This window comes from Bufo bufo, chromosome 5, assembly GCF_905171765.1.
Source record: "Bufo bufo chromosome 5, aBufBuf1.1, whole genome shotgun sequence".
Lineage (NCBI taxonomy): Eukaryota > Metazoa > Chordata > Amphibia > Anura > Bufonidae > Bufo > Bufo bufo.
In genome coordinates this window covers 24,690,038-24,710,911 of record NC_053393.1, presented here as the reverse complement: position 1 = coordinate 24,710,911, position 20,874 = coordinate 24,690,038, and the positions used below count along the sequence as shown (strand labels likewise).

At 45.7% G+C, this 20,874-nt stretch overlaps 1 protein-coding gene across 2 annotated transcripts in view; it reads left to right on the top strand.

Moving 5' to 3' along the window:
• Positions 1 to 20,874, top strand: part of SLC45A4 (solute carrier family 45 member 4) — a 98,846-nt gene that overhangs the window by 25,273 nt on the left and 52,699 nt on the right. For both annotated transcript variants that reach the window (XM_040433340.1, XM_040433341.1), the window contains exon 2: positions 19,080 to 19,697. In XM_040433340.1, the coding sequence (XP_040289274.1) occupies positions 19,460 to 19,697 (238 nt within the window). In that variant the 5' untranslated portion in view covers positions 19,080 to 19,459. The remainder of the gene's footprint in view (positions 1 to 19,079; positions 19,698 to 20,874) is intronic.

Sequence of the window (20,874 nt, the reverse complement as noted above, 5' to 3'; positions counted from 1 at the left end):
CTAAGTGGACAGTTTGATTTCACAGAAGTGTGATTGACTTGGAGTTACATTGTGTTGTTTAAGTGTTCCCTTTATTTTTTTGAGCAGTGTACAAGAATATAACTACTATAATACTGCTCCTATGTACAAGAATATAACTACTATAATACTGCCTCCTATGTACAAGAATATAACTACTATAATACTGCCTCCTATGTACAAGAATATAACTACTATAATACTGCCTCCTATGTACAAGAATATAACTACTATATACTGCTCCTATGTACAAGAATATAACTACTATAATACTGCCTCCTATGTACAAGAATATAACTACTATAATACTGCTCCTATGTACAAGAATATAACTACTATAATACTGCCTCCTATGTACAAGAATATTACTACTATAATACTGCCTCCTATGTACAAGAATATAACCGTTATAGGGCCACACGGGTTGGAATTTTGGCTGTGTATTTTCCTGTGATTTAGCAGTGGAAATTCTGCTGTGGAATTGTTCCGAACTTTGCTATTCATTGCAAGGAGTGAAACGTATATATCCGAATTTCTTGCAATCTCATCCGCTTTGCTGACGGTGTAAAATGGTGTGGATTTACCGCACGCAAATCCATGACGTCAGATCCACAGCATTTACGCCACATGCGATCAGATCTGAACACTGCTCCCCTGGAATCCGCCCTATTGTGTCCATTACTGATATATAAAATGCTGTTTTCTCGTGAGTACATGTATCATCTGCCATAGAAATCTGCTCCCATCCATTAAGGGGTTAAACCTGCTGATCCTTCGCACGTCTTGCTGCTGCCGCTGGTACATGTCTGTGAGCATCCCTCCCCTCGGTGAGCAATGTGCTGCAGGCTCCCAGCAATGGTCCGCTGCGGCCCTCTGTTCATTGTATGTGTGCTGGTCTCATTCATCGTCATTGTGGAGCGCGTCTCTTGTTTTTCACATGGCGTGTCCTGTGCGGCAGAGGTAGGAGGGTAGTGCGACCTCCTGGTTTCTCCAGACCCTCCCTCTATCCAGCAGCTGCAGCCAATGGGCTTGTGTGCCCTCTGCAAACAGAGGTTCTGGTCAGAACCTGGGGCTGGACCACTAGGACCTGTCTTCTGCTGCGGTCGGATGCTGCCGGCCTGAGGTGTCAAGGACTTCCATTTAATGCTTCCTGGCGGTGGTTCGGGTAAGATCTGCACGTGTCTGGGGTCCTGCTCATCCGGGGGCTTTAGGAAACAGATGTTCTCTCCGACTGGACCTGTGATGCCTTGTAAACGGCCCTCCTTCCCTGTACGCATGTAGCAGAGTGGAGTTTTTGTCATTTAACTCTTTGGGACATTATTGCTCGCATAGCCTGATACTGCAGATCTTGTGGTAGATGTGACTGGCAGTCCTATGTAAAGTCACAGATAATGCATCATAAACCTGTGAGTAACTATAATCCAGTAGATGTTGCCTGCAGCCCTATGCAAACCTCCAGAATGAACCAGTCAGTACTGATAATACAATAGGTGTTACTGGCAGTCCTACGTAAAACCAGAGAGAATGCATCATAAACCTGTGAGTATCAATACTGCAGTAGCTGTTATCTACAGTCCTATGTAAAACTACAGATTTAGGCCTCATGCACACGACCGTAGTTATGGTCCGCATCTGAGCCGCAGTTTTTTCGGCTCGGATGCGGACCCATTCACTTCAATGGGGCCGCAAAAGATGCGGACAGCACACCGTGTGCTGTCCGCATCTGTTGCTCCGTTCCGAGGCCCCGCAAAAAAAAAATAGCATGTCCTATTGTCAGTTTTGCGGACCAGAATAGGCAAGTCTACAATGGGCCGCCCGTTCCGTTCCGCAAATTGCGGAAGGCACACAAGCGGCTTGCGGATCTGCAGTTTGCGGACCACAAAAAACGGCACGGTCGTGTGCATGAGGCCTTAACCTGTCAGAACCGATAATGCAGAAGGTGTTACATGCATCAGGAACCTGTGAGTACCTGTAATGCAGTCCTGTGTAAAACTAAAGGTAGTGTCATGAAAGCATCAGCATGTATAAAGTAGTAATTTTATGCACGACTACAGGTAATGTAGTAGGAAAATACTGCAGTCCTATGTAAAAATCTGATATTGCACGTTGGCAGCTTTCTGATAGTGTAGGATTAGCTGCAGCCCTATGGAACACCAAAGATAATGCACGGTAACCCTGGTGACGCATTGGGTGTGTGCAGTCCTGTGTTGGCAGCAGAGCCAAATGACAAACACGGCTCTGCTGCATTGGAACTCTTGCTTCTCTGGTCACTTTTTTTTTTATGGCTCAGAAGTGTTGATCTGTAGGAAAGAAAATCCCCAGGCATTTCCTCCCCTCTGTGAAGGATCAATTAACCCCACGCTGCAGTGTTTTCTGACTAATGAGTCCACAGGATTAACCGGCCAGGACTGCAGTGATCTGTGGACTCTGCGTCTAATGTTTCCCCTCACAATATCTAGCTTCTTAAAGGTCCAGATACAACCGAATATCTCTGCAATATTGTCATATTAAAATTAATGCTCAAAAAATGCTTTATAGCTCCTTGTCTAAATCAGGATCTGCTGGTCATCAGTTACTGGTCCAGTGGCGGATACAACACCTCACCCCCACCCTATGATCATCTGTCTGCCAGTGGTAGTAATGGTAGAGATGCTTCCTTTAGTGCCTGTCCCCTCTGGCTGATCGAAGTCCTGAGCTGGGAACTTCCCATATACCATATAAGGGCATACATGTATGTGCAGGGGTTGTCCTAAAGGGAAAGCCCCTGAGGATCTATCGTGGAGACATACCAGGGCAGCTATTGGGTATGTACGGATGTATGCATCCCTCTCTGCTGATTGGCTCCCAAAGAGGCTCATGAGATTCCTCTTAGACAATTAACCAAAAGGGATCCAAAGGTTACTAATACAGCACCTACTCCTAGGACAAAAAATGTGACGCTCCACATTTGAAAGTTTCACTTGATCATTTTTGAGAACCGAGAGAACAATCGTGGCCCCCTGCGAAGGCCCAGAACAAGAAGCTGGGCATATTGGGACCTGCAGTGCCTGCCGCCACTGCCGAACCACAATGCACATGACCTAAACAATCTTGACCCCCTACCTTGCCTGGAAGTTTAAATGTCCATTGTTGGACATGTTCTTGACTGGCTTCCAGGCTTGTAGACCAGCGATGCTTTGCCATTACACAGATTTTCCATTGCTTTTGGTTGGCACCAGAAGGAATGATCACCAAAAGTCTTGCCACCACCGTCTTCTAGTGGCCCATATACACCGCATCAGTGCTTACTGTGTAGGAGCTTACTACTTGGTCCTCACAATCCTGTCCTAGACTCCAAGCAGACGGTTTGACTTGAGTAGTGGGACTCTGAGGTATGACCTCCCGATCTCCTGCACCATGTACAGCCGGAGAGTTCTTGGTGATTGGCGACGTATCTTATCTGCATAAATAATGTACGACGAGTGCATTAGGAGAGCACAGGGACTGCGGAAGTGGAAAGCTCCTACACAGCGTTCAGAACGAAGCACCATTTTCAATGAATTGTTTACTGAATGATGGGTCTGGTCTTTCCAGTGACCATCACCCCCCTCCAAAAAAATATATCCATTCACCAATGGAACCCTTTGACTTGCCATGTCAGGGGAAGGAATATTCCGCTCTTGCCAGCCAACACTTTTCACCACTGGTCCTGCCATGAGGAACTCATTTTCTCCCATGCCAAACTGGTGGGTTTATTGCCCTTCATTGTGGTACTCGCCACGGTTATCTGTGATCTCTGATTCCCCTCTACTCACCTTAATGGGCATCAAATGGTCCCTGAGATTCAGGAGGGGTAGAGTCTGTCACGTAGACCCTGGCCCAGGTGACACCCCCCCCCCCCCCCCCCACGGAATGTGTATGTTTCGTATCTTAGGATTTCTATATTGGCCTGAACGTGGCGTCTACAGTTTCTGCTGCATTTATTTATTTATTTATTTTTATTCGCTAAAAAGCATTTTTGAAATATTTCTCCCTTTTTTAGCTCTGTGTGCAGAAGCTGAATCTCTCATTCTTTTCTACCTTCTGCTCTGGCTTTTTAATTTTTGATTTATTGCCATAAAGACTGACGACCTATATTAATACGCTACGATTGGGATCCTGTCCAGCCACAGATTCTTGAGGCGAAATTCAGAGGGTACCTCAGTGTCGCCCTATCCTTGAATGACTGGCATATAGCAGAGGTTGTAGCTGCACTCGGGTCCCGTGCCTACAGGGGACCTGTCTTCTGCCATGTAATGTGGGGCTTATGTATCTGATCTTGGTGCTAGTTGTGCTCCAGACCTGCAGCTTTTCTTACAGTCCACATAGGGCAGCTGACCGCTATCCAGTACACAATTTTGGGGTATGCTTGTATGAGGATCATGCACAGTCTTCTGGCTTCCATTGCAAATGGATTCTGTGCTGAAATCTACCAAGATGCAACAGCTACATGGGGTTTATACATTCTTCCCCCTAACCCCTAAGGGTACTTTCACACTTGCGTTGCTGGATTCCGGCAGGCAGTTCCGTCTGTATGGAAACTGATACCCTTTGTAGATGAATCTGGATGCGGATCCGTTTCACAAATGAATTGCAATACCAGATCAGTCTCTCCGGTTGTCAGCTGGAAAAAACGGATCCGGTATTTATCTTTTTCACATTTTTAAGGTCTGTGCATGCGCAGACCGCACAACCGGAACACTTGGGGCCGCATCCGGCATTAATGCATTTCAATGTAAAATAATGTAAGTGTTCCGCATGCTGCGGTAACTTCTCCGTCCAAAAACCGTACAGTTACTGAACTGAAGACATCCTGATGCATACTGAACGGATCGCTCTCCATTCAGAATGCATTAGGATAAAGCTGATCAGTTTTTTTCCAGTATTGAGCCCCTAGGACGGAACTCAATACCAGAAAAGTTTAACGCAAGTGTGAAAGTACCCTAAACACTCTTTTCGATCTTCCATACACTTGCATGCGTGGCTCAACCAAGCATGCATGGGCCCTGTAGAAAGCTACTGCCATACACCAAATCTACTCGAGTGTAAAAGGATTAGGCATGTTGAAATCCAACTGCCCAATGCTTATCTCTCCCGACATCTGCTATCTGACCATTTCCGACTGTTCAGGCAGGTTTAGACAGGCCGATTTGTTGGGAAAGAAGTGTTCCTTCCTGACAGTCGTCTGCTCGTTCAGTGAAGGAGACCGCGGCATTTACATGCAGTGATCTCCTCCACAGTATAAAGACAAGGGATCGCCATTGTGATCTCTCTTCCCCATACAGAATCATTGCTGTTTAGGGAGCACAATCTACTGCCCAGGAACGATGATTGGAGCGCCTGCACGAACGATAGGACCACGTTTTTGATTGTTCATCGGGTGATGGGCGCCACGTTTACATGGCCAGATTATCGGGAACGATAATCTAAATGATTATTAATGTTAGGGGCCAACACCGGAGCCGGTCAGCAGGAGATCCACAGATAAAACCCAACCCGGTGCCTTGTAGGACTAGCTCAGCTGAATGAAACAAGTCAGAGGGATTACAATAGGGCTTCTCTGGGCTTTTTAATATTGATGACCTATCCTCAGGATAGGTCATCAATATCAGATCGGCGGGGGTCTGACACCCGGGAGTTGGACCCTGCCGATCTGATATTGAGGACCTATCCTAAGGTAGGTCATCAGTATTAAAAAGCCCGGAGAACCCCCTTTAAATTCATATGCAGAAGAGTAGTTTAGTGCAGACCCATGCCCCTCTATGTGCACCCTTCCTCCTGCTTCCTCTGCCAGCCCCTCCATCTCCTTCCTGATAGAACCTGGGGAAATGACTGCAGAAATGGGACCTTATTGATCAAGAATGAGAGGGAGGGGGCTAACAAAGTGGGAGGAGCACATGTGCACAGAGGCTTGGATCCGCCCTCTGTGCACTTAACGGCTCATTTGCCTAAGTCCTTTTCTCCAGAATGAAGAAATCTGTCCCCAGGGACCTCCCTACATAGACACATGGCTGTGGTTCACCTGATTAAAACGCTGTCTTTCTTTCGTTGATCTGAGGCTCCTTTCCCAAGTTATAATAATACAGATTTTATTTTTTTTTTAAAATGCAAATTAGGCCTTTGGTGCAATGAGCGCATCACCATTGCTCTTGTTGTACCCAAGCTCCGCTCCCTTCTGTGGTCAGACCCTCCCTCACTGCTTTGTCAATTCCTGGACCTGTCAGTCAAAGCAGCAAGGCAGGGGCTGGCCACAAAAATTGTGGAGCTTGGGTGCAGCAAGAGCAATGGTGACGCCCTCATTGCACCAAAGGCCTAATTTTGTATATTAAGAAAATGTATCGTAACTCGAGAACGGAGCCTCAGATCAATAAAAGAAAAATGTTTTTTTTTTTAATCAGGTGAACCTCGGCTACGTGTCTATGCAGCTGGATGGTCGCTGGAGTCCCTTTTTTTTTTTTAATGCTCATTTGCATACAAATTAAAATTACTTTTTCTCCAGAATGAAGCACTGGATCACCAAATGAAAGGAATCATTACATTCAGCGAAGCCAGTCCTACAAGGTACTGTGGCGGGTTTATCAGTGAACTTCCTGCTGACAGGTTCCTTTAAGCCTCATCCTGCCTACGGTGGCCCCTGGATTACTTACCCGGCTCATATACAGTCATGCAAATTACTGGATGCAAAATTAGAAAAAATGCCCTTAATGGAAATTCTATCCTGTCTGTGCGTCTGCCGCCATCTCTTGTACCTAGGGCTTGGTGTTGTGCTGACTGCGAGCATGTTGTGGTTTTCCTCTCCTGACACTCCCTTTCATACCAGTAAAAAATGATCGTTCGCTCTAGGGTTACAGTAAAATATGTCCGTTGTCTCGGTGTTGAATGGGATGAATGTTTCACACAATGCACTCATTGCCTAGGGTGGCCTACCGTCCTTCCAGAATTCCCATGTGCTTCTTTTGATATACTTTTTTTTTCAGAGACCATAAAAAATGAACTTTTGCCACTGACATGCTGGTAAAAAATAAATAAATGATTGGTGCCTGGTAAATTTACTTAGTATGGCGCCACCTGCTGTAAATTTACTTGCATAGTATGGCGTTACCTGGTGTAAATTTTTGCACATAATATGGCGCTACCTGCTGTAAATTTATGCACATAGTATGGCGCCACCTGGTGGTGACAGTTTAGAGCAATGTACACATCCGTCTAATGAGTGGCGTGCTGGTCTGACGCGCTCGGTCACTCTCCCCACAGCCCAGTTTCTGCATAACGATCCTGTGTTCCCTGCAGGGCAGCCAATAGGATAAAGCTTTCTGCCCTGCTCGTCAGGAGAGGAGCAGGGTCTGTGCAGTAGTATGGCAGCATAGCTGAGAAGACTCCTTCTGAATGGGAAGTAAGAAGGGACTATATTGTCAGCTGCCAGAGGGGGAAGGTGACTGATTCTGTCTAGAGCCCTTCCCCAGATGCACCAAATGGGACACAAGAAGCAAAAAAAGGAGTATTTTTATGGTAGAATCGCAGTCCTTTTAGGACTGTAAGCTGTTTACCGGGGTGGGCTCCCCAGCATACAGTGAAGTCACGAACGAGGAAAGCCACCCCAACATCAGCTTTTGCCAGAACAGAATTTTACTTAAATGTGGCAATAAACACAACCCCAAATGCTGGGAACATACAATCAATTTACATACACCCAGCCTGCAGGCTGAGACCCTTGTGCTGCACGGCGCCCTCCGATGGATGAAGGAGAAAAGTGCAGTAATTTACCTACTGGCTGGCACTACTAAACTGCCACACCTTACCTTTTATTACCCTAAAAGAACAAGAATACCTGTATGGGTGTGTGGTATGGGCTAGCCTGCGGTGCAGCACAACAGCTTACAATCTCACACAGATCTACAGTATTCCCCCTCCCATAACTGGTCCTGTAGCATGTGCCTGTGTATTTCTTCTGAGCAAAATGCCAGCCTGGCTTGAGTTTGTGGGAATTTTATCAGCTCCCCAATGTGAAATGTCACTAAGTTATGGAGTCCTTGCAATGAACGTCGTAACACTTGTGGCCTGACACAAACAGACACTAACTACAGGCCTGGTCTCAGTCTCTAGGCGCCAATACGGTGATGAGGTGCGTGCACGATCTTACCGACCCGGGTCTGCTCTGCCTCCGCCGGTGACTCTGAACAGAACAAATGTCTCTCCAACAAGCATGCGGTACCGCAGTGTATGTGGCTGTATTCCTCTGCTCTCATCAGCGTTCCTGGCAGCAATCTTCCTTCCTTTTTGGACAGGATCAGGGTCTTGAACACGATCAGCTGGTCACTTTTACAGTCTCACTCTAAGATGGCTGCTCTTTCCTCTCCAGGCTCTGTGTGTGTGTGTGTCCCCACCCCACTCATGAATATGGAGATATATGTGCAGTCTGTAGCTGTGCTTAGGAAACAGCGGCATCTTGTGGCCACACAGCAGAATGTCAGTCCAGATCATTTAACTTCATTTATAGAGGACCTTTCATGGTTTTGAATTAATCGTACTTGTGGGGTACCCCCGCTGATGCTTCCACCCTGCCTGATTTTTTTTAAATTGCCGATCGTACGCCCCACTGTGCCCCCCTGTATTTTTCGCACTCAGTATGCTAATACTGACCATCTGTACAGGGAGGTGGAGACGCCAGGGTTTCTCAATGAGCGTCTACTTTTTTTTTCTCTCCCTGGCTGTGACGCTCTCCGCTGTGATTGGATCGCGGCACAGAAAGGGATAAGGAGACTCCCATTGAGAAACCCTGGTGTCTTCTTCTTCTTCCTGTACCTATGCTCAGTATTAGCATACTAGCGGGAACAGTGCAGGGGGGCACAGCGGGGCGTACGAGTAGTATTTTTAAAAATCAGGCAGGGTGGCAGCATCAGCGGGGGGGGGTACCCTATAAGTACAGGTATTTTATCTCCATGAATTAAAACCCCATGAAAGGTCCTCTTTAAACAAACATAATGTTCAGACAATGAGAGCTGTTTCCCCATCTCACATGACCATGGTGAGCTCTCTGACCGCTTCTTTGTCTACATGGGGTCGTCAATGGCCGACCCTCCAATCTAACACTTATCCTCCATCAAAAGGATCTGGGATTCATGTTTCTGACTTGGGTACCCCTTTGAATAGACCCTGCTGCTGTTTATATTGCCATGCAGGGGACCCGAAAAAGGTGAAGAATTTTACCACGGGGGTTATAAAATAAAATAAATCATTTATCCGTACCTGTGATAGCAAAGTGCAACGCAATCAATGGAAATTATTTCCCCGGCGGCTCCTTTTTAATGTAGAGCTCTGCTGTAAGCCCCATGTAATAATATTTTACTGATAAGCTAGAAACTCTCGGCAATACTAGGACAGAGTGTACACATTCGATTTAATACAGCCGAATCTGCCAATTTTGTCTGCCCTGGACGATCTTTTGACATGTATGTGGGTCGTCCCAGTTCTCCCCAAACGACAGATAAGAATTGGACTGATTGATTTTGAGAAGATGGTTCCAAAAGGCTCATTACATGCCCATGAACCAAATGGGCTCTGCTACATCTGTCTTTATCATGCTCTATAGTGAGCTGTGTTTGAGCCAAGCACATTCCAGGCGACAGATTGCGCCCCCTTCCCCCTCCCAAGCCATGATGCCTGACATTATTTAGCGGTGCCCCCATAACAAGTTCTGTTCCACTTGCTCGGATTCCGGCCACGCTCAGATTTCCGTGTATTTACAGCTGGTAATTAAATCAGTGAGCTAAGCAGCTTTTGGCTAAAAATTTAGCCTGATTAATGGTCCAAGGAGATTTAGAATTCTTCTGCGCTTGTGCCCTGCTAATAAATTGAATATTTTGTGGTCGTTCAGGACTGACTGTGGTCCTATTTGTTCCACTTGATCAAGGGGTTATTCCTAAATCGTGAAGAACCGTGACAAACATTGAAATCCTCAAGGTGTGATCTGTGGGGGTCGGCCTCCGAGACCTCAGCCAATCGGCAAAACGTAGGGCGGCGGCTCCTTAAATGCAGCACCCCATATACCAACTCTCATCCATACTATTGGGTCTAGTATTGCAGCTTGACCCTAGCCCTCTGTCCTGCTTATTGGTTTAGATCTCTGTGGTAGGACCGCCCATGGGGAGCCCTCTGTTCTCTCTGTATGTAAAAACAAATTACCTCCGCCCTTCTCTGGTAGCATGAGTATCCTCGGGGTAGGTCATCAATATCAGATCGGTGGGGGGAGATTCCCGGTACCCCCGTCGATCAGCTATTACAAGAGGCCACTGCGCTCACTGGAACTCAGGTGAGCGCTGCAGTCTATTCACAGCTTTTCGAGCACAGCGCCATACATTCACTTCAATGGGACTGAGCTTCCCCTAGGCCTGTGGTGGCTAACCTCCGGTACTCCAGCTGTTGTGAAACTACAGTTCCCAGCATGCTACATTCATTTTTATGAGCGTTCTGAGAAGAGCAGAGCAACAAGGCATGCTGGGAGTTGTAGTTTAACAGCTGGAGTGCCGGAGGTTAGCCACCACTGCCCTAGGCCATGGGACAATTGTATGATGACATCACTGGCCTAGGAAGAGGCCGAATGGCACAGAGTGCAGCAGCCTCTTTGAATAACAGCGGGGTCCCACTCCCGGGAGGATGGGCCATCACTTTCAAATTCCTGGATAACCCCTTTTAAGATGATGGAAAGGTAAGGGGAGGCTACCACAGTTTTGAGGCTCTACAAAGTGCCCCTTTCTCTTGAGGGCCCAACACTCCCTTGTAGGACAAGGACACTACAGAATTCTTTATTTTTCTTGCCCTCTGAGGTTCTTCAGGGAATATCCTGAGGGAATAAGCTGATCTAAGGGAAAGTCCTAGAATTGTCTGGCACCATCATCTAAGTGTCAGAACTGGCCAGGAAACCTCTACGCAGATGTGGAAATTGAAGTTGGACTGGAGCATTGCGTTGCGACATAGCATCTGCTGATGGTCACGTTGCTTCGCGAGACAAGAACACAACCTCAGCTTGACTGTCGCCAAAAATATCTACCTGGGGGATCTTTGGTTGCACGTGACTGCCAAGCAAGATGGCTAGCTTCCCTGTTAACGTTAAAAGGTTGGATACTGTCTCAAAGGGAGACCCTTCTGAAAGGTGGCACTAGCGAGACTGTTCTTTCTCTAGGAGATACCTCTTTGCATATTTTCATGGAGCATTATCACAAAGTCTTCATACATATTTGGTCTCCTTAAGAGAGTACCACTCCTAAGCTTCAGTTCACTAGAAAACCTGCAGCTATCTACCATGGAGAACCTATCCAAAGTGGAATCTGCAATCTTCTGAGTGTCAACAGATGTCAGGGTAGATTAGGATGAGGCTACCAGATTTTATTGTGCCTAGTCCTTTTTGTTATCTTTGATAAGCCTCATTACTTTCTTGTATAGATGGCTTAAGAGCCACCTAGATCTTGGTTGCTAGATCCAGCCATATTTACGACTGTGAACGTTCAGAATTGCTTGGTAGAAAGGGTCTACTGTATGCAGCGTGAAGGACATATGATCCCTACAGACACCCCCATACTTACCATTTTGGAGGACATGTAATATTCCCCACCACCACCCACGCTTTACCATTACAAAGGTGGCTCTTCCTATGTTGAGAGGAGAACCTGGCCATGGCATTTTACTGTCCTCTTGGAACTGAATAGAGTTTAATGTGCTGAAATGTCAAGTAACTTGAAGAGCGCTCGCTGATAACTGCCCTCCATTCTCATGAAATGCCAAGAGCGGCCAATGTCATTCAAGGGCGAGCACTTAACCTTTGCAGCATTGTTTTGTGAAGACAGTAGGAGCATAGACCTGACAAAACAATGCGGGGTCAGGACTGTTGCACGGACTGGTAAAATTGCCATTATAAAAGGTGGCACTAAGACGTAGCAGGTATTTTGGCTTTCGTTCGGCCGCACTCCTGTCTCTCGGCATGAGGAGATGCAGCATGACGATGGCATGGGTAAGCCAGACGTCTCATTACTCAGTGTTGGTGTCTGTTTTGTATGTTGTCCAGGTCATATGAAGGACTATAATTGGTTATTTGGCCAACAGATATTCTTTCTGACTCCCTCCATAAACACTTGGCTTGGCCGGACATGCATGTCTTCTCAATTGGGAAAGGGTAAAATCTGCTGACATACCCCTCTGGGGTTACCTCTGTGAAATGGGATTGGGCATGTTGAAAACAAACGATTCGATCCTTCATTGCCCTGGCATCTGCCATTGGGAGAAAATCTGGTCAACCCCATACACTTAAGATGGTCAGCAAGTCCTACCAAAATCGACCTGACTTTCATGGGCACCTTTTTAAGGGGGTTGTTCCATCCTAAGAACCGATCAGATGATAAGTATCTGATCAGTGGAGGGTCCGATTACTGGGACCCCCCCAATCATCACTAAAGTGGAGCAGTGGTCGGGCATGCCTTCCAGCAGTCGGACCTTCACCTCTATTTTGAATATGGGAGAAGTTGTTTATCGTAGGTCAACACCTTTTTAAGGTATGTTCTCTGCAACTTTCACCTTGCAATTTCTTCTGCTCCGTTCACATCCCATGAGGCCGTAGCCCTTACACCAGCTTTAGCAGGGCATTAAATGCAGGATCGGCCAGTAAAATTTGGAAATCCCAACGTGTAACCAAAGCCTCGAATCTCGGGTTCCTGTTTATGTAGGTGCACACGTAAGTAGCAGCAGAATATCGTGTAATAGATCAATTTGCTGAGGATTTCTGCCCCATAAGGGGACATGGCTATTGTGACATGCGATGGGGGAGAGGAAAATCTTGCAAATCTTCTAAGCCCGGCAGATCCGATTGGGGTGTTTTTAGTGTGGGAACAGATGCATGTGGGTTTCTGTATTGGTCAGATTGTCCAAACTTCAGGAATTCATTGGTTCCATTCGTGCAAATCTTCCCCTGCTGCAAATTACTGTGCAATGTCAATGAATGGGGTTTTACAAAACCCTTCAGACACATAGTAACAAAAATTTGCACCGACTTTAGGGCATGCAATGAATTTTCAATCCCACGGTGTGGTTGCAGATTTTCACCAGATTTTATTCCCAGCGGTTTCCACTTTGCAATGCAAAGTACATAACACTTCCTGCAGCTTTTCCCCCTTTAAAGGGGTTCTCCGGAAATGAGTTTTTAGTGCCCGCAGTCTGCCTTTGTAAACGGAAGATTTATACTTACCTGCTTATTTACAATGCTGTCTCCACTGCGTTTACATCCAGTGCTGCATGGTCACATGCAACACATCCCTGCTGAAGCTCGCCATTGGCTGCAGTGGAGCATGTAACTATGCCCATGCTGCACCAAGGGTCAACACTGCAGGGACTGGAGCAATGGGGAGCAGGTAAGTCTTCTGTTTTTAGCCAGGTAGGCTGCAGGCACTTGCTAACAACTCCTCATTATTCCCCCGAGAACCCCCTTTAAACAGCATTTTTCAGCATGACCAACCATATTAAACCACATATACTGCCTGGTAGGGATGACTCTGCTGTTTAAAATGATACCTGTATTGTGAAAATCATTTGTGGCGTTTCCAAAAAAATAGACTTTTATGCGGGAAAGGGCTTCAGTGTACCAAGGGGCGTGGCCACCAGAGTAGATAGGCCCCGCCCCTTTGTGCACGGATGCCCTCATTTGCACAAATACAAATCTTTTTTTTTTTTTTCTTGGGAACGCTGCAACCGATTTTCACAAGACTGGTATTGTTTCATTCAGCAGGATCAACCCTGTGGACTGGTATGCTTGGTTTGATGCGGTTGATCCTGTTGATAGGTGCTCTTTAAAACATTCCTGCAGTCATTCATGTTGGCTCTGGGGTGATGCAGACTAAAAATACGTAAAATGCTAAAATCTGCAGCTATATTGATCAGACCCAGCGCAACCCAGGCCCCTTTATCCAGTTGCTCTTTGCTCAGGGGGCTGAACGTGGTGCAGGCCGGGGCAGAGTATTAGGCTTGCGCCTCCTTACTGCCTGGAATACACAGTAAAGCTGCAATTACGTGGGAGAACGCCGCCAGATATCGCGGCTATTATCTGTGCAGCGATGACATCTCAGCAATCACTTAGTGCAGATCTCGGCTGTAAGTATCTACTACAGTCAGAACCAAAGCTTTAACTCTTCCGTGACTGGCACAGGCATATATATATATATATATATATATATATATATATATATATATATATATATTTTTTTTTTCGGGGAATGGACGAACAGGTCCGCATCTGATCCGCAAAATTGTAGAATCGATGCAGACAGAAAACTACGGCCATATGAATGGGCTCCAATTATTGTACCGCAGGCAACTTTTATTACTTTAAAGGGGGTCCAATGTAATAAAAATAAAGTGACGGTGAACAGTTCTGCACCTTCTAATAGACATTCCTCACAAGAGCTCTGCTTGCTGCCAGTGAATGAGAGCATTCTTGCTTACATCTAGAGACTAACTCGAGGCTCCAGTGCAAAATTTTTAATCCTACCCCTTACAGGCTATGAATACCTTTGGTGGGGGGGGGCATTTTTTAATTTTACTCATTTTGGGGGGGAAAAATTGGTCTTTATTAAAAAAAAGTTTAATTGTTTCTGAGATAAAAGGGTTAAAAAAAATCAGTCTATTTGTAAGTTGTGACTGTTTTCTTTGAATCCCCACTTGGCTCCTGTCGCGCTCTGATCTCCTAACCTCCTAAATACTCCTCATAGCTCAGCTCTTATCAGACTGATGTGCCGTCAGATGACTGGATTCAAAGAAAACAAAGTCACGGCTTGCAAACAGAGTTTTTTTTTATTTTAACCCTTGTTACACAGAAGTGGCTGAACACTTTTATAAAGACTGATTTGAATTTTTTTTTTTTTAACCCAAAACGAGTAAATATCCAATCCTAAAAAAAAATGCCCTTTGAGGTGGTGGGTATGAGCTGTGGGCTCCCATTTTACAGTAAACCACCGCCTAATGGTTTGGCGCAGGGGTGCGGGGGTAGGTCGCGGGGATTGGCAGCTGCGATTCTCATATTTAAAAAAAAAAAATAGGACAATAGAGGAAGTTGTTGATTTCAGGGCTTGTGCTATGAGAGGAACATCCTAATCTTCCTCTGACCTCTCAGTGATCAAGGCTCCCGGAGAAGAAGCTGAAGACATTGTTCATGTTTACTAGATGACCCCGGTGTCATCCGCCCCACGTCTCATTATAATCTACGCATTATGTGTGTGTGACGCCTATTTATGCTCTAAAATTTTACGTATTGTATTGGTGCAGTTCTTGTCAGCTCGAGGTGTAGGGGGAACCTATAAATAAATGTACCCCTGGGTCTACATGTCCAATGTGCTAATCCCTCTTACAGGATTTAGGCCTCCTGCGCACAAACGTATGTGTTCCGTTTCGTGTATTTGCGGCCTCCGGGACGGATCCAGACCCATTCAACTTGAAGGGGTCCGTGATCCGCCCGTTCCGCAAAAAAGAGAGCAAGTTCTATCTTTTTGCGGAATGGATGAACGGAACACCACAGAAGCACTCCGTAGTGCTTCTGTAGGATTCTGTTCCGGATTTGCGGACCCATTTAAGTGAATGGGTCCGCATCTGTGATGGGGAATGCACACAGAACGGTGCCTGTGTATTGCGGTCCGCAATATGGCAACTGGACCGTTTGTGTGCAGGAGGCCTTAGTCACACAGATATATATATTTTTTTTTTTTCCATGTGCGTATTAAAGAGGACCTGTCGCCAAAAAATGCAGTGCAATCTGAAAGCACCAAATTACAGAGCAGGAGGAGCTGAGCAGATTTATGTAGAGGTGTGTGGGAAAAGATTCAGTAAAGTTTAATTTTTACATTTACATCTGCAGCCCTGTGAAGTGCTATCGGTACAGGGAGGAGGTGTAATCAGTGACTACTATCTCTGGATACACACAGTGCTATCAGTCCCTGATAACCCCTCCCTTCTGTACTGATAGCTGTTCAGAGGTAGAAAAAAAGCTGAGAATATAAATGAATAGGGCTACTTTCACACTGGTGTTTCTGGGTCCAAGTGTTTGCATTATAGGTGCGGATCCGCACCTAACGCAGGTGTGAAAGTAGCCTAAATTAGATGTTCTACTGAATCTTTTCCCACAGAAATATACATCAGTCTGCTCAGCTCCTCCTGCTCTAAGATGGTGCTGTCAGATTGCATTGCACTTTTTGGTGACTGGTCCTCTTTAAAGAGCTGCCTCCTATATACAAGGATTTTATTTATTTATTTTATGCACTTATATAGCGCTGCTATATTCTGCAGTGCTATACAGACATTAGCATCAAGATGTCCCCAATGGGGCTCACAATCTAAGGTCCCTTTCAGTCTGTCTTTGGATACTGTTATTATGTACAAGAATATAACTACTAGAATACTGCCCCTATGTGCAAGAATATAACTACTATAATACTGCTCCTATGTACAAGAATATAACTACTATAATACTGCCTCCTACGTACAAGAATATAATGTCACCACCAGACATCTGAGAAGCTCTGACAGACGTCCTTCAGAACCTCCTCCTTGAGGTTCCTTTTGTTTTGCTTTCATTTTCTCATCTTGTTAGCCTCTCTCAGCTGTCATGTAGTTGCACTGATTGCATCCCTTTAAATCCCTTCCCATACTGCATCACTTAGCGGTTTATACAACTTCCTGGAGTGTATGCATGCTAGATGCTACTACTGAGTCTTCTACAGATAAGTTTTGTTTATTCATTTGTATTTCCCTGTTTGCTGGATCCCAGGTGACCCTGACTCCCTCCGTATCAAGTGTAGGGAGCCGGTGGCCGTGTCCCCTCACTATTATAGGGTGTTCAGGTGTTATACAGTCGAGGTACGAGGATATGCGATCATCTACCATTGAGATTTTTGCATAGGCTGAGCAGTTAGGGAGAGAGCCAGGTCTGTTGCAGGGCTATCCCTTTTGGTTCCTTAGTTTTGGATCCAGTCAGTCGGATCTTCATTTTGTGTCTTCTAGTTTTCTGTACACCTTCCGTGACATATAATGGCTCAAACATGGAATCAGTATTATAGCAAATGGATCCAATGATGGAAAAATATGCATTTGACGGTAAAAATATCTGTATATCACTGGAATTGCTCTTTATGCATACTACGGTAAATGTGATTTTGTATGACATGCAAAGCTCCGCTATCATTAAGACAGACTTGGGCTACTTTTACACTAGCAGCAGGACGGATCCGACAGGCTGTTCACCGTGCTGTGCCGGAGCTCCGCGGCGGCATGGCGAAATAGTGGCAGGACGGATCCGACAGGGTGAACAGCCTGTCAGATCAGTCCTGCTGCTAGTGTGAAAGTAGCCTTAGACTTTCACCCCCTGAGCCTTACTGCCCCCATTAGTGTTTTTAGTGTTAGCGAGTAGTGTGTGTCAGCAATGGGTCGTCTATGAATACCAGGCTTGACTTTCTCGCCCTTCCTACAATAACTGATACAATGATTCTCCGCTTCCTGAGCACACGGACTTGGGAAAGAACAAGGCGGGCAGAATGTAGTCAGCGGTGAGTCAGTCGCTCTTGCCGAGAAAATCATGAAGTGACTTCAATAAAGTCCCAGTGGAGAACAGAGATTTCTATTCTGGGAGAGTTTGGCTCCATACGTCAGAGCGCTGTTATCAGGAAACTGAGATAACTCTGCCACTTTCTGCCCCTCGACAGGACAGTGGTGACTTCACAAGGATGGAGATTTGTCACTTTGGGAAAAGGAAATCACGAGCAATAATTTAAAGCTGGTAGTCATTATGGCTACGGCTACATTGCAGTTTTTGGTCGGGGCACATCTCATGACCAAAGATCTTGGTGCAGACCTAGAACTAGCAGAAGTCAGTGGGGTTGTGTCGCAAACTGCAAGCTTCCACGACTTCAAAAGTCACAAGATTTCAAGCAGATCTGGATTTTTAATGACTCTCGTTGCCACAACCCGCGGTTAAACTTGACTCCATTCACTTTCATTATGTTGTGCTTCATCGTTACCGCATAGCTTCATCCAACGCTCTTGGTGGTTTTGAAGACCTTTAGTTGAGTTTGGGCCATGGTGTCTTGGACAACCCTGCCCAAAAAGGACTCCATTGAAATGTACAATTAGATCTGGTGTCAAAGATCCAAAAATATTATCCATCCTTTTGAAGGGAGTTGCAGATTGGTTAATCATTGGGCATGAAATATAAACCATGCCAAATGTAGGCAGAGGAGGGAAGCCTTGCCAACTATCGTCACCAAGGTTGTCACCTTTTCTTGTCGGAATTTTGGTACTGCAGTTGTTGTGGGGTTCTAAGCCGGCCACACACAAGGTTTCTGTGGAAGTGGCCAACCATCTTATAATGATGGAAGCCTTCCATGTCTCCAGCAGCAGATGTCTGAGAGGAAAGAAAGATCCACCATGATGAATTTCTCAGTATGTTGTAGTGGGGTCGGGAGAAACGGCTATTGGCGTCTCATATATGGCTCTCTTTAGTTTTTAAAATAGAGAGTAGAAACCTTCGAGGATGGTAGATGCCAGGGAGGAAGGAAAGCATGTTAAATTTCTAAATGCCCCATTCTTTGTTTGGGTGGTAAGCCTCAGATGCCTCTTTCTACTGAAATTCTACATGCTCTCTGTTTATTAGGAGGCTGAGAGGAACAGCTGGCAACAGCTATACCATGTGTTTGGCTGGTGTAGTCCAAAAATTTTACTTATATCCTGATTTACACATTTTAAAGTTAGATCTGTGCATGGGATGAACAACTTTCTCCCACAAAGGTCATCTTATCGTTTTATCCGCCAGCATCCCCTCCAATGAATGTTCCTTTTATCGTAAAATTTTTGTTTTTGTGTTTTTTATTCTCCACCGCGATAGGATTTTTTCTTTGCCTGTTTTTGTTATGTACCTCGTTAGTTCTATGTCCCTCTCGCCAGCTGGCCAGGACTTCTCGCCTGCACAACACCCTCTCGCCACTCCGTCCTCTAATATGGTGCCTGTTTTTGCTTTTTTTCAGATTTATCAGCCGCTCGATGGGGATTAACAGTGCATCACCTGTGTGTGTCGCCTTCCCAGCCTGCCACCGCCTGACCAAGAATTTTACCACTTCTTCTATAGAAATTATGAAACTGGTATTAACTGAATGGCAATTATGGATTTTTAACTCTAATTCACAGTAAACCATTAAGCCATATGATTGAATTAGCACCAAATCCCGTTCTCTCCTGCGCACCCTCACAAAGCTGCGGAGGCCCCTGCACTGCGGAGTCAAAAGTATTACTTGCACGAGGAACGTGTGGCAAGCTGAACAAAGAAGTCTTTATTTATCTTTGCAGATATATAGTATTAATATTTATATAGAGCCTCTAAGAATTATATAGATCTATTTTTGTGGTGATGAAGATGGCCCCTCAGAGCGCCGAATCGGAATCTATGCAAGTCCAGGACCCCACCATGGCCAAGCTGAAGAAGGACGAGCCCAAAGAGACCGAGAGTCGGGATGAGACCATTAGCGAGGTCTCTATTGACCGTATCCCGACCCGCCTCTGGGTCATGCATGGCGCGGTGATGTTTGGTAGAGAGTTTTGCTACGCTATGGAGACTGCACTGGTGACACCGGTTCTGTTGCAGATTGGTAAGTGTGTGTGTGCATCTTGTATGGATTTAAAGGGCTATTCCAGAAAATGCCCTATCTTTGGCAGAGTGTATTTAAATAAATGTTTTTAGCCTTTATCATGTCTGTCCAATAATCCAGAGCATTTTGTGATCGATTTTTGTAATTTGTAAATTTTATTTTTATTTTTTTTAAATGGGTTGTACAGGGGTATTTTATTTATTCTTTATGGCTCACAGTGGGTTAAAAATAAGACTCCATTTGCCCTCTAAGATCTTCTGCCGTTCTGATGCACCTCGGCCGCCTCTGCTCTCTACTTCCTGGTCGCAGCCCGGCACACAGAAAATTGGCTACAGATGGACCTTTAGCCAATCACAGGCTGCAACCTAGACCCGCCTCAACCAGTGATTGGATGAGGGGCTTTGGTTCTTTCCCTCATGCTGTATCGGGACCAGGAAGTGGAGAGCACTGGGGACAGAAGCGGTGTTTGAGCGGAAGCGGCGGAGGATCCGTGAGAGCCACATATAAAAAAAATGTGTTTTTATTTTAGAAGAAAATGCCCTTAAACTATCTTGTATTTTTAAGGGGTCATCCAGTTTATAAAATACACTTTCTTGCACCCTATTGGGGAGTTCAGGGTTATTAAAGTGGGGGGGGGAATCCTCTCCCTGATCTTAATCTCTTAGCCAGAGCAGTTACAAAGAGCGTCTCTCGCTCTGGAGGACCTGTCCTGTCCTATATTGTACGGAAAGACTATTGATGTGTCAGGACACTGTGTAATGCTTCATTTCCCCTGTGGTGGCGCCGCGGGAAATGGTAACACGTCATGCATCTGTACATGCGCCTTTGCCGACTCATGGGGCTCCACCCCATTCATGTTGCGTATAGTTGTGCGCTGCTCTGTAACAGCCGTGAAAGCAAAGAAATCCCTGCCGATCAGTGGGATCTGAAGGATCAGACCCCCACCAGTATCGGCGCCATCCTTCCTCTTTACCCGTCTTGGTGCTGCTGGGGCCTCCACTACAGGTTACAGCCGACTACAAGGTGTCCTGGGAGGACAAGTGTCTTCCACTTATTGACGCTACTAGCAAACATCGTCCAAAGCAGAGGATCCCTTTAAGATTGGCCAGCTCTTGAAGTCCTCAGCCTGGCACCTTATATTCTAGGGTTCAGCTTCCAGTAGTAATGATCTGAAAGG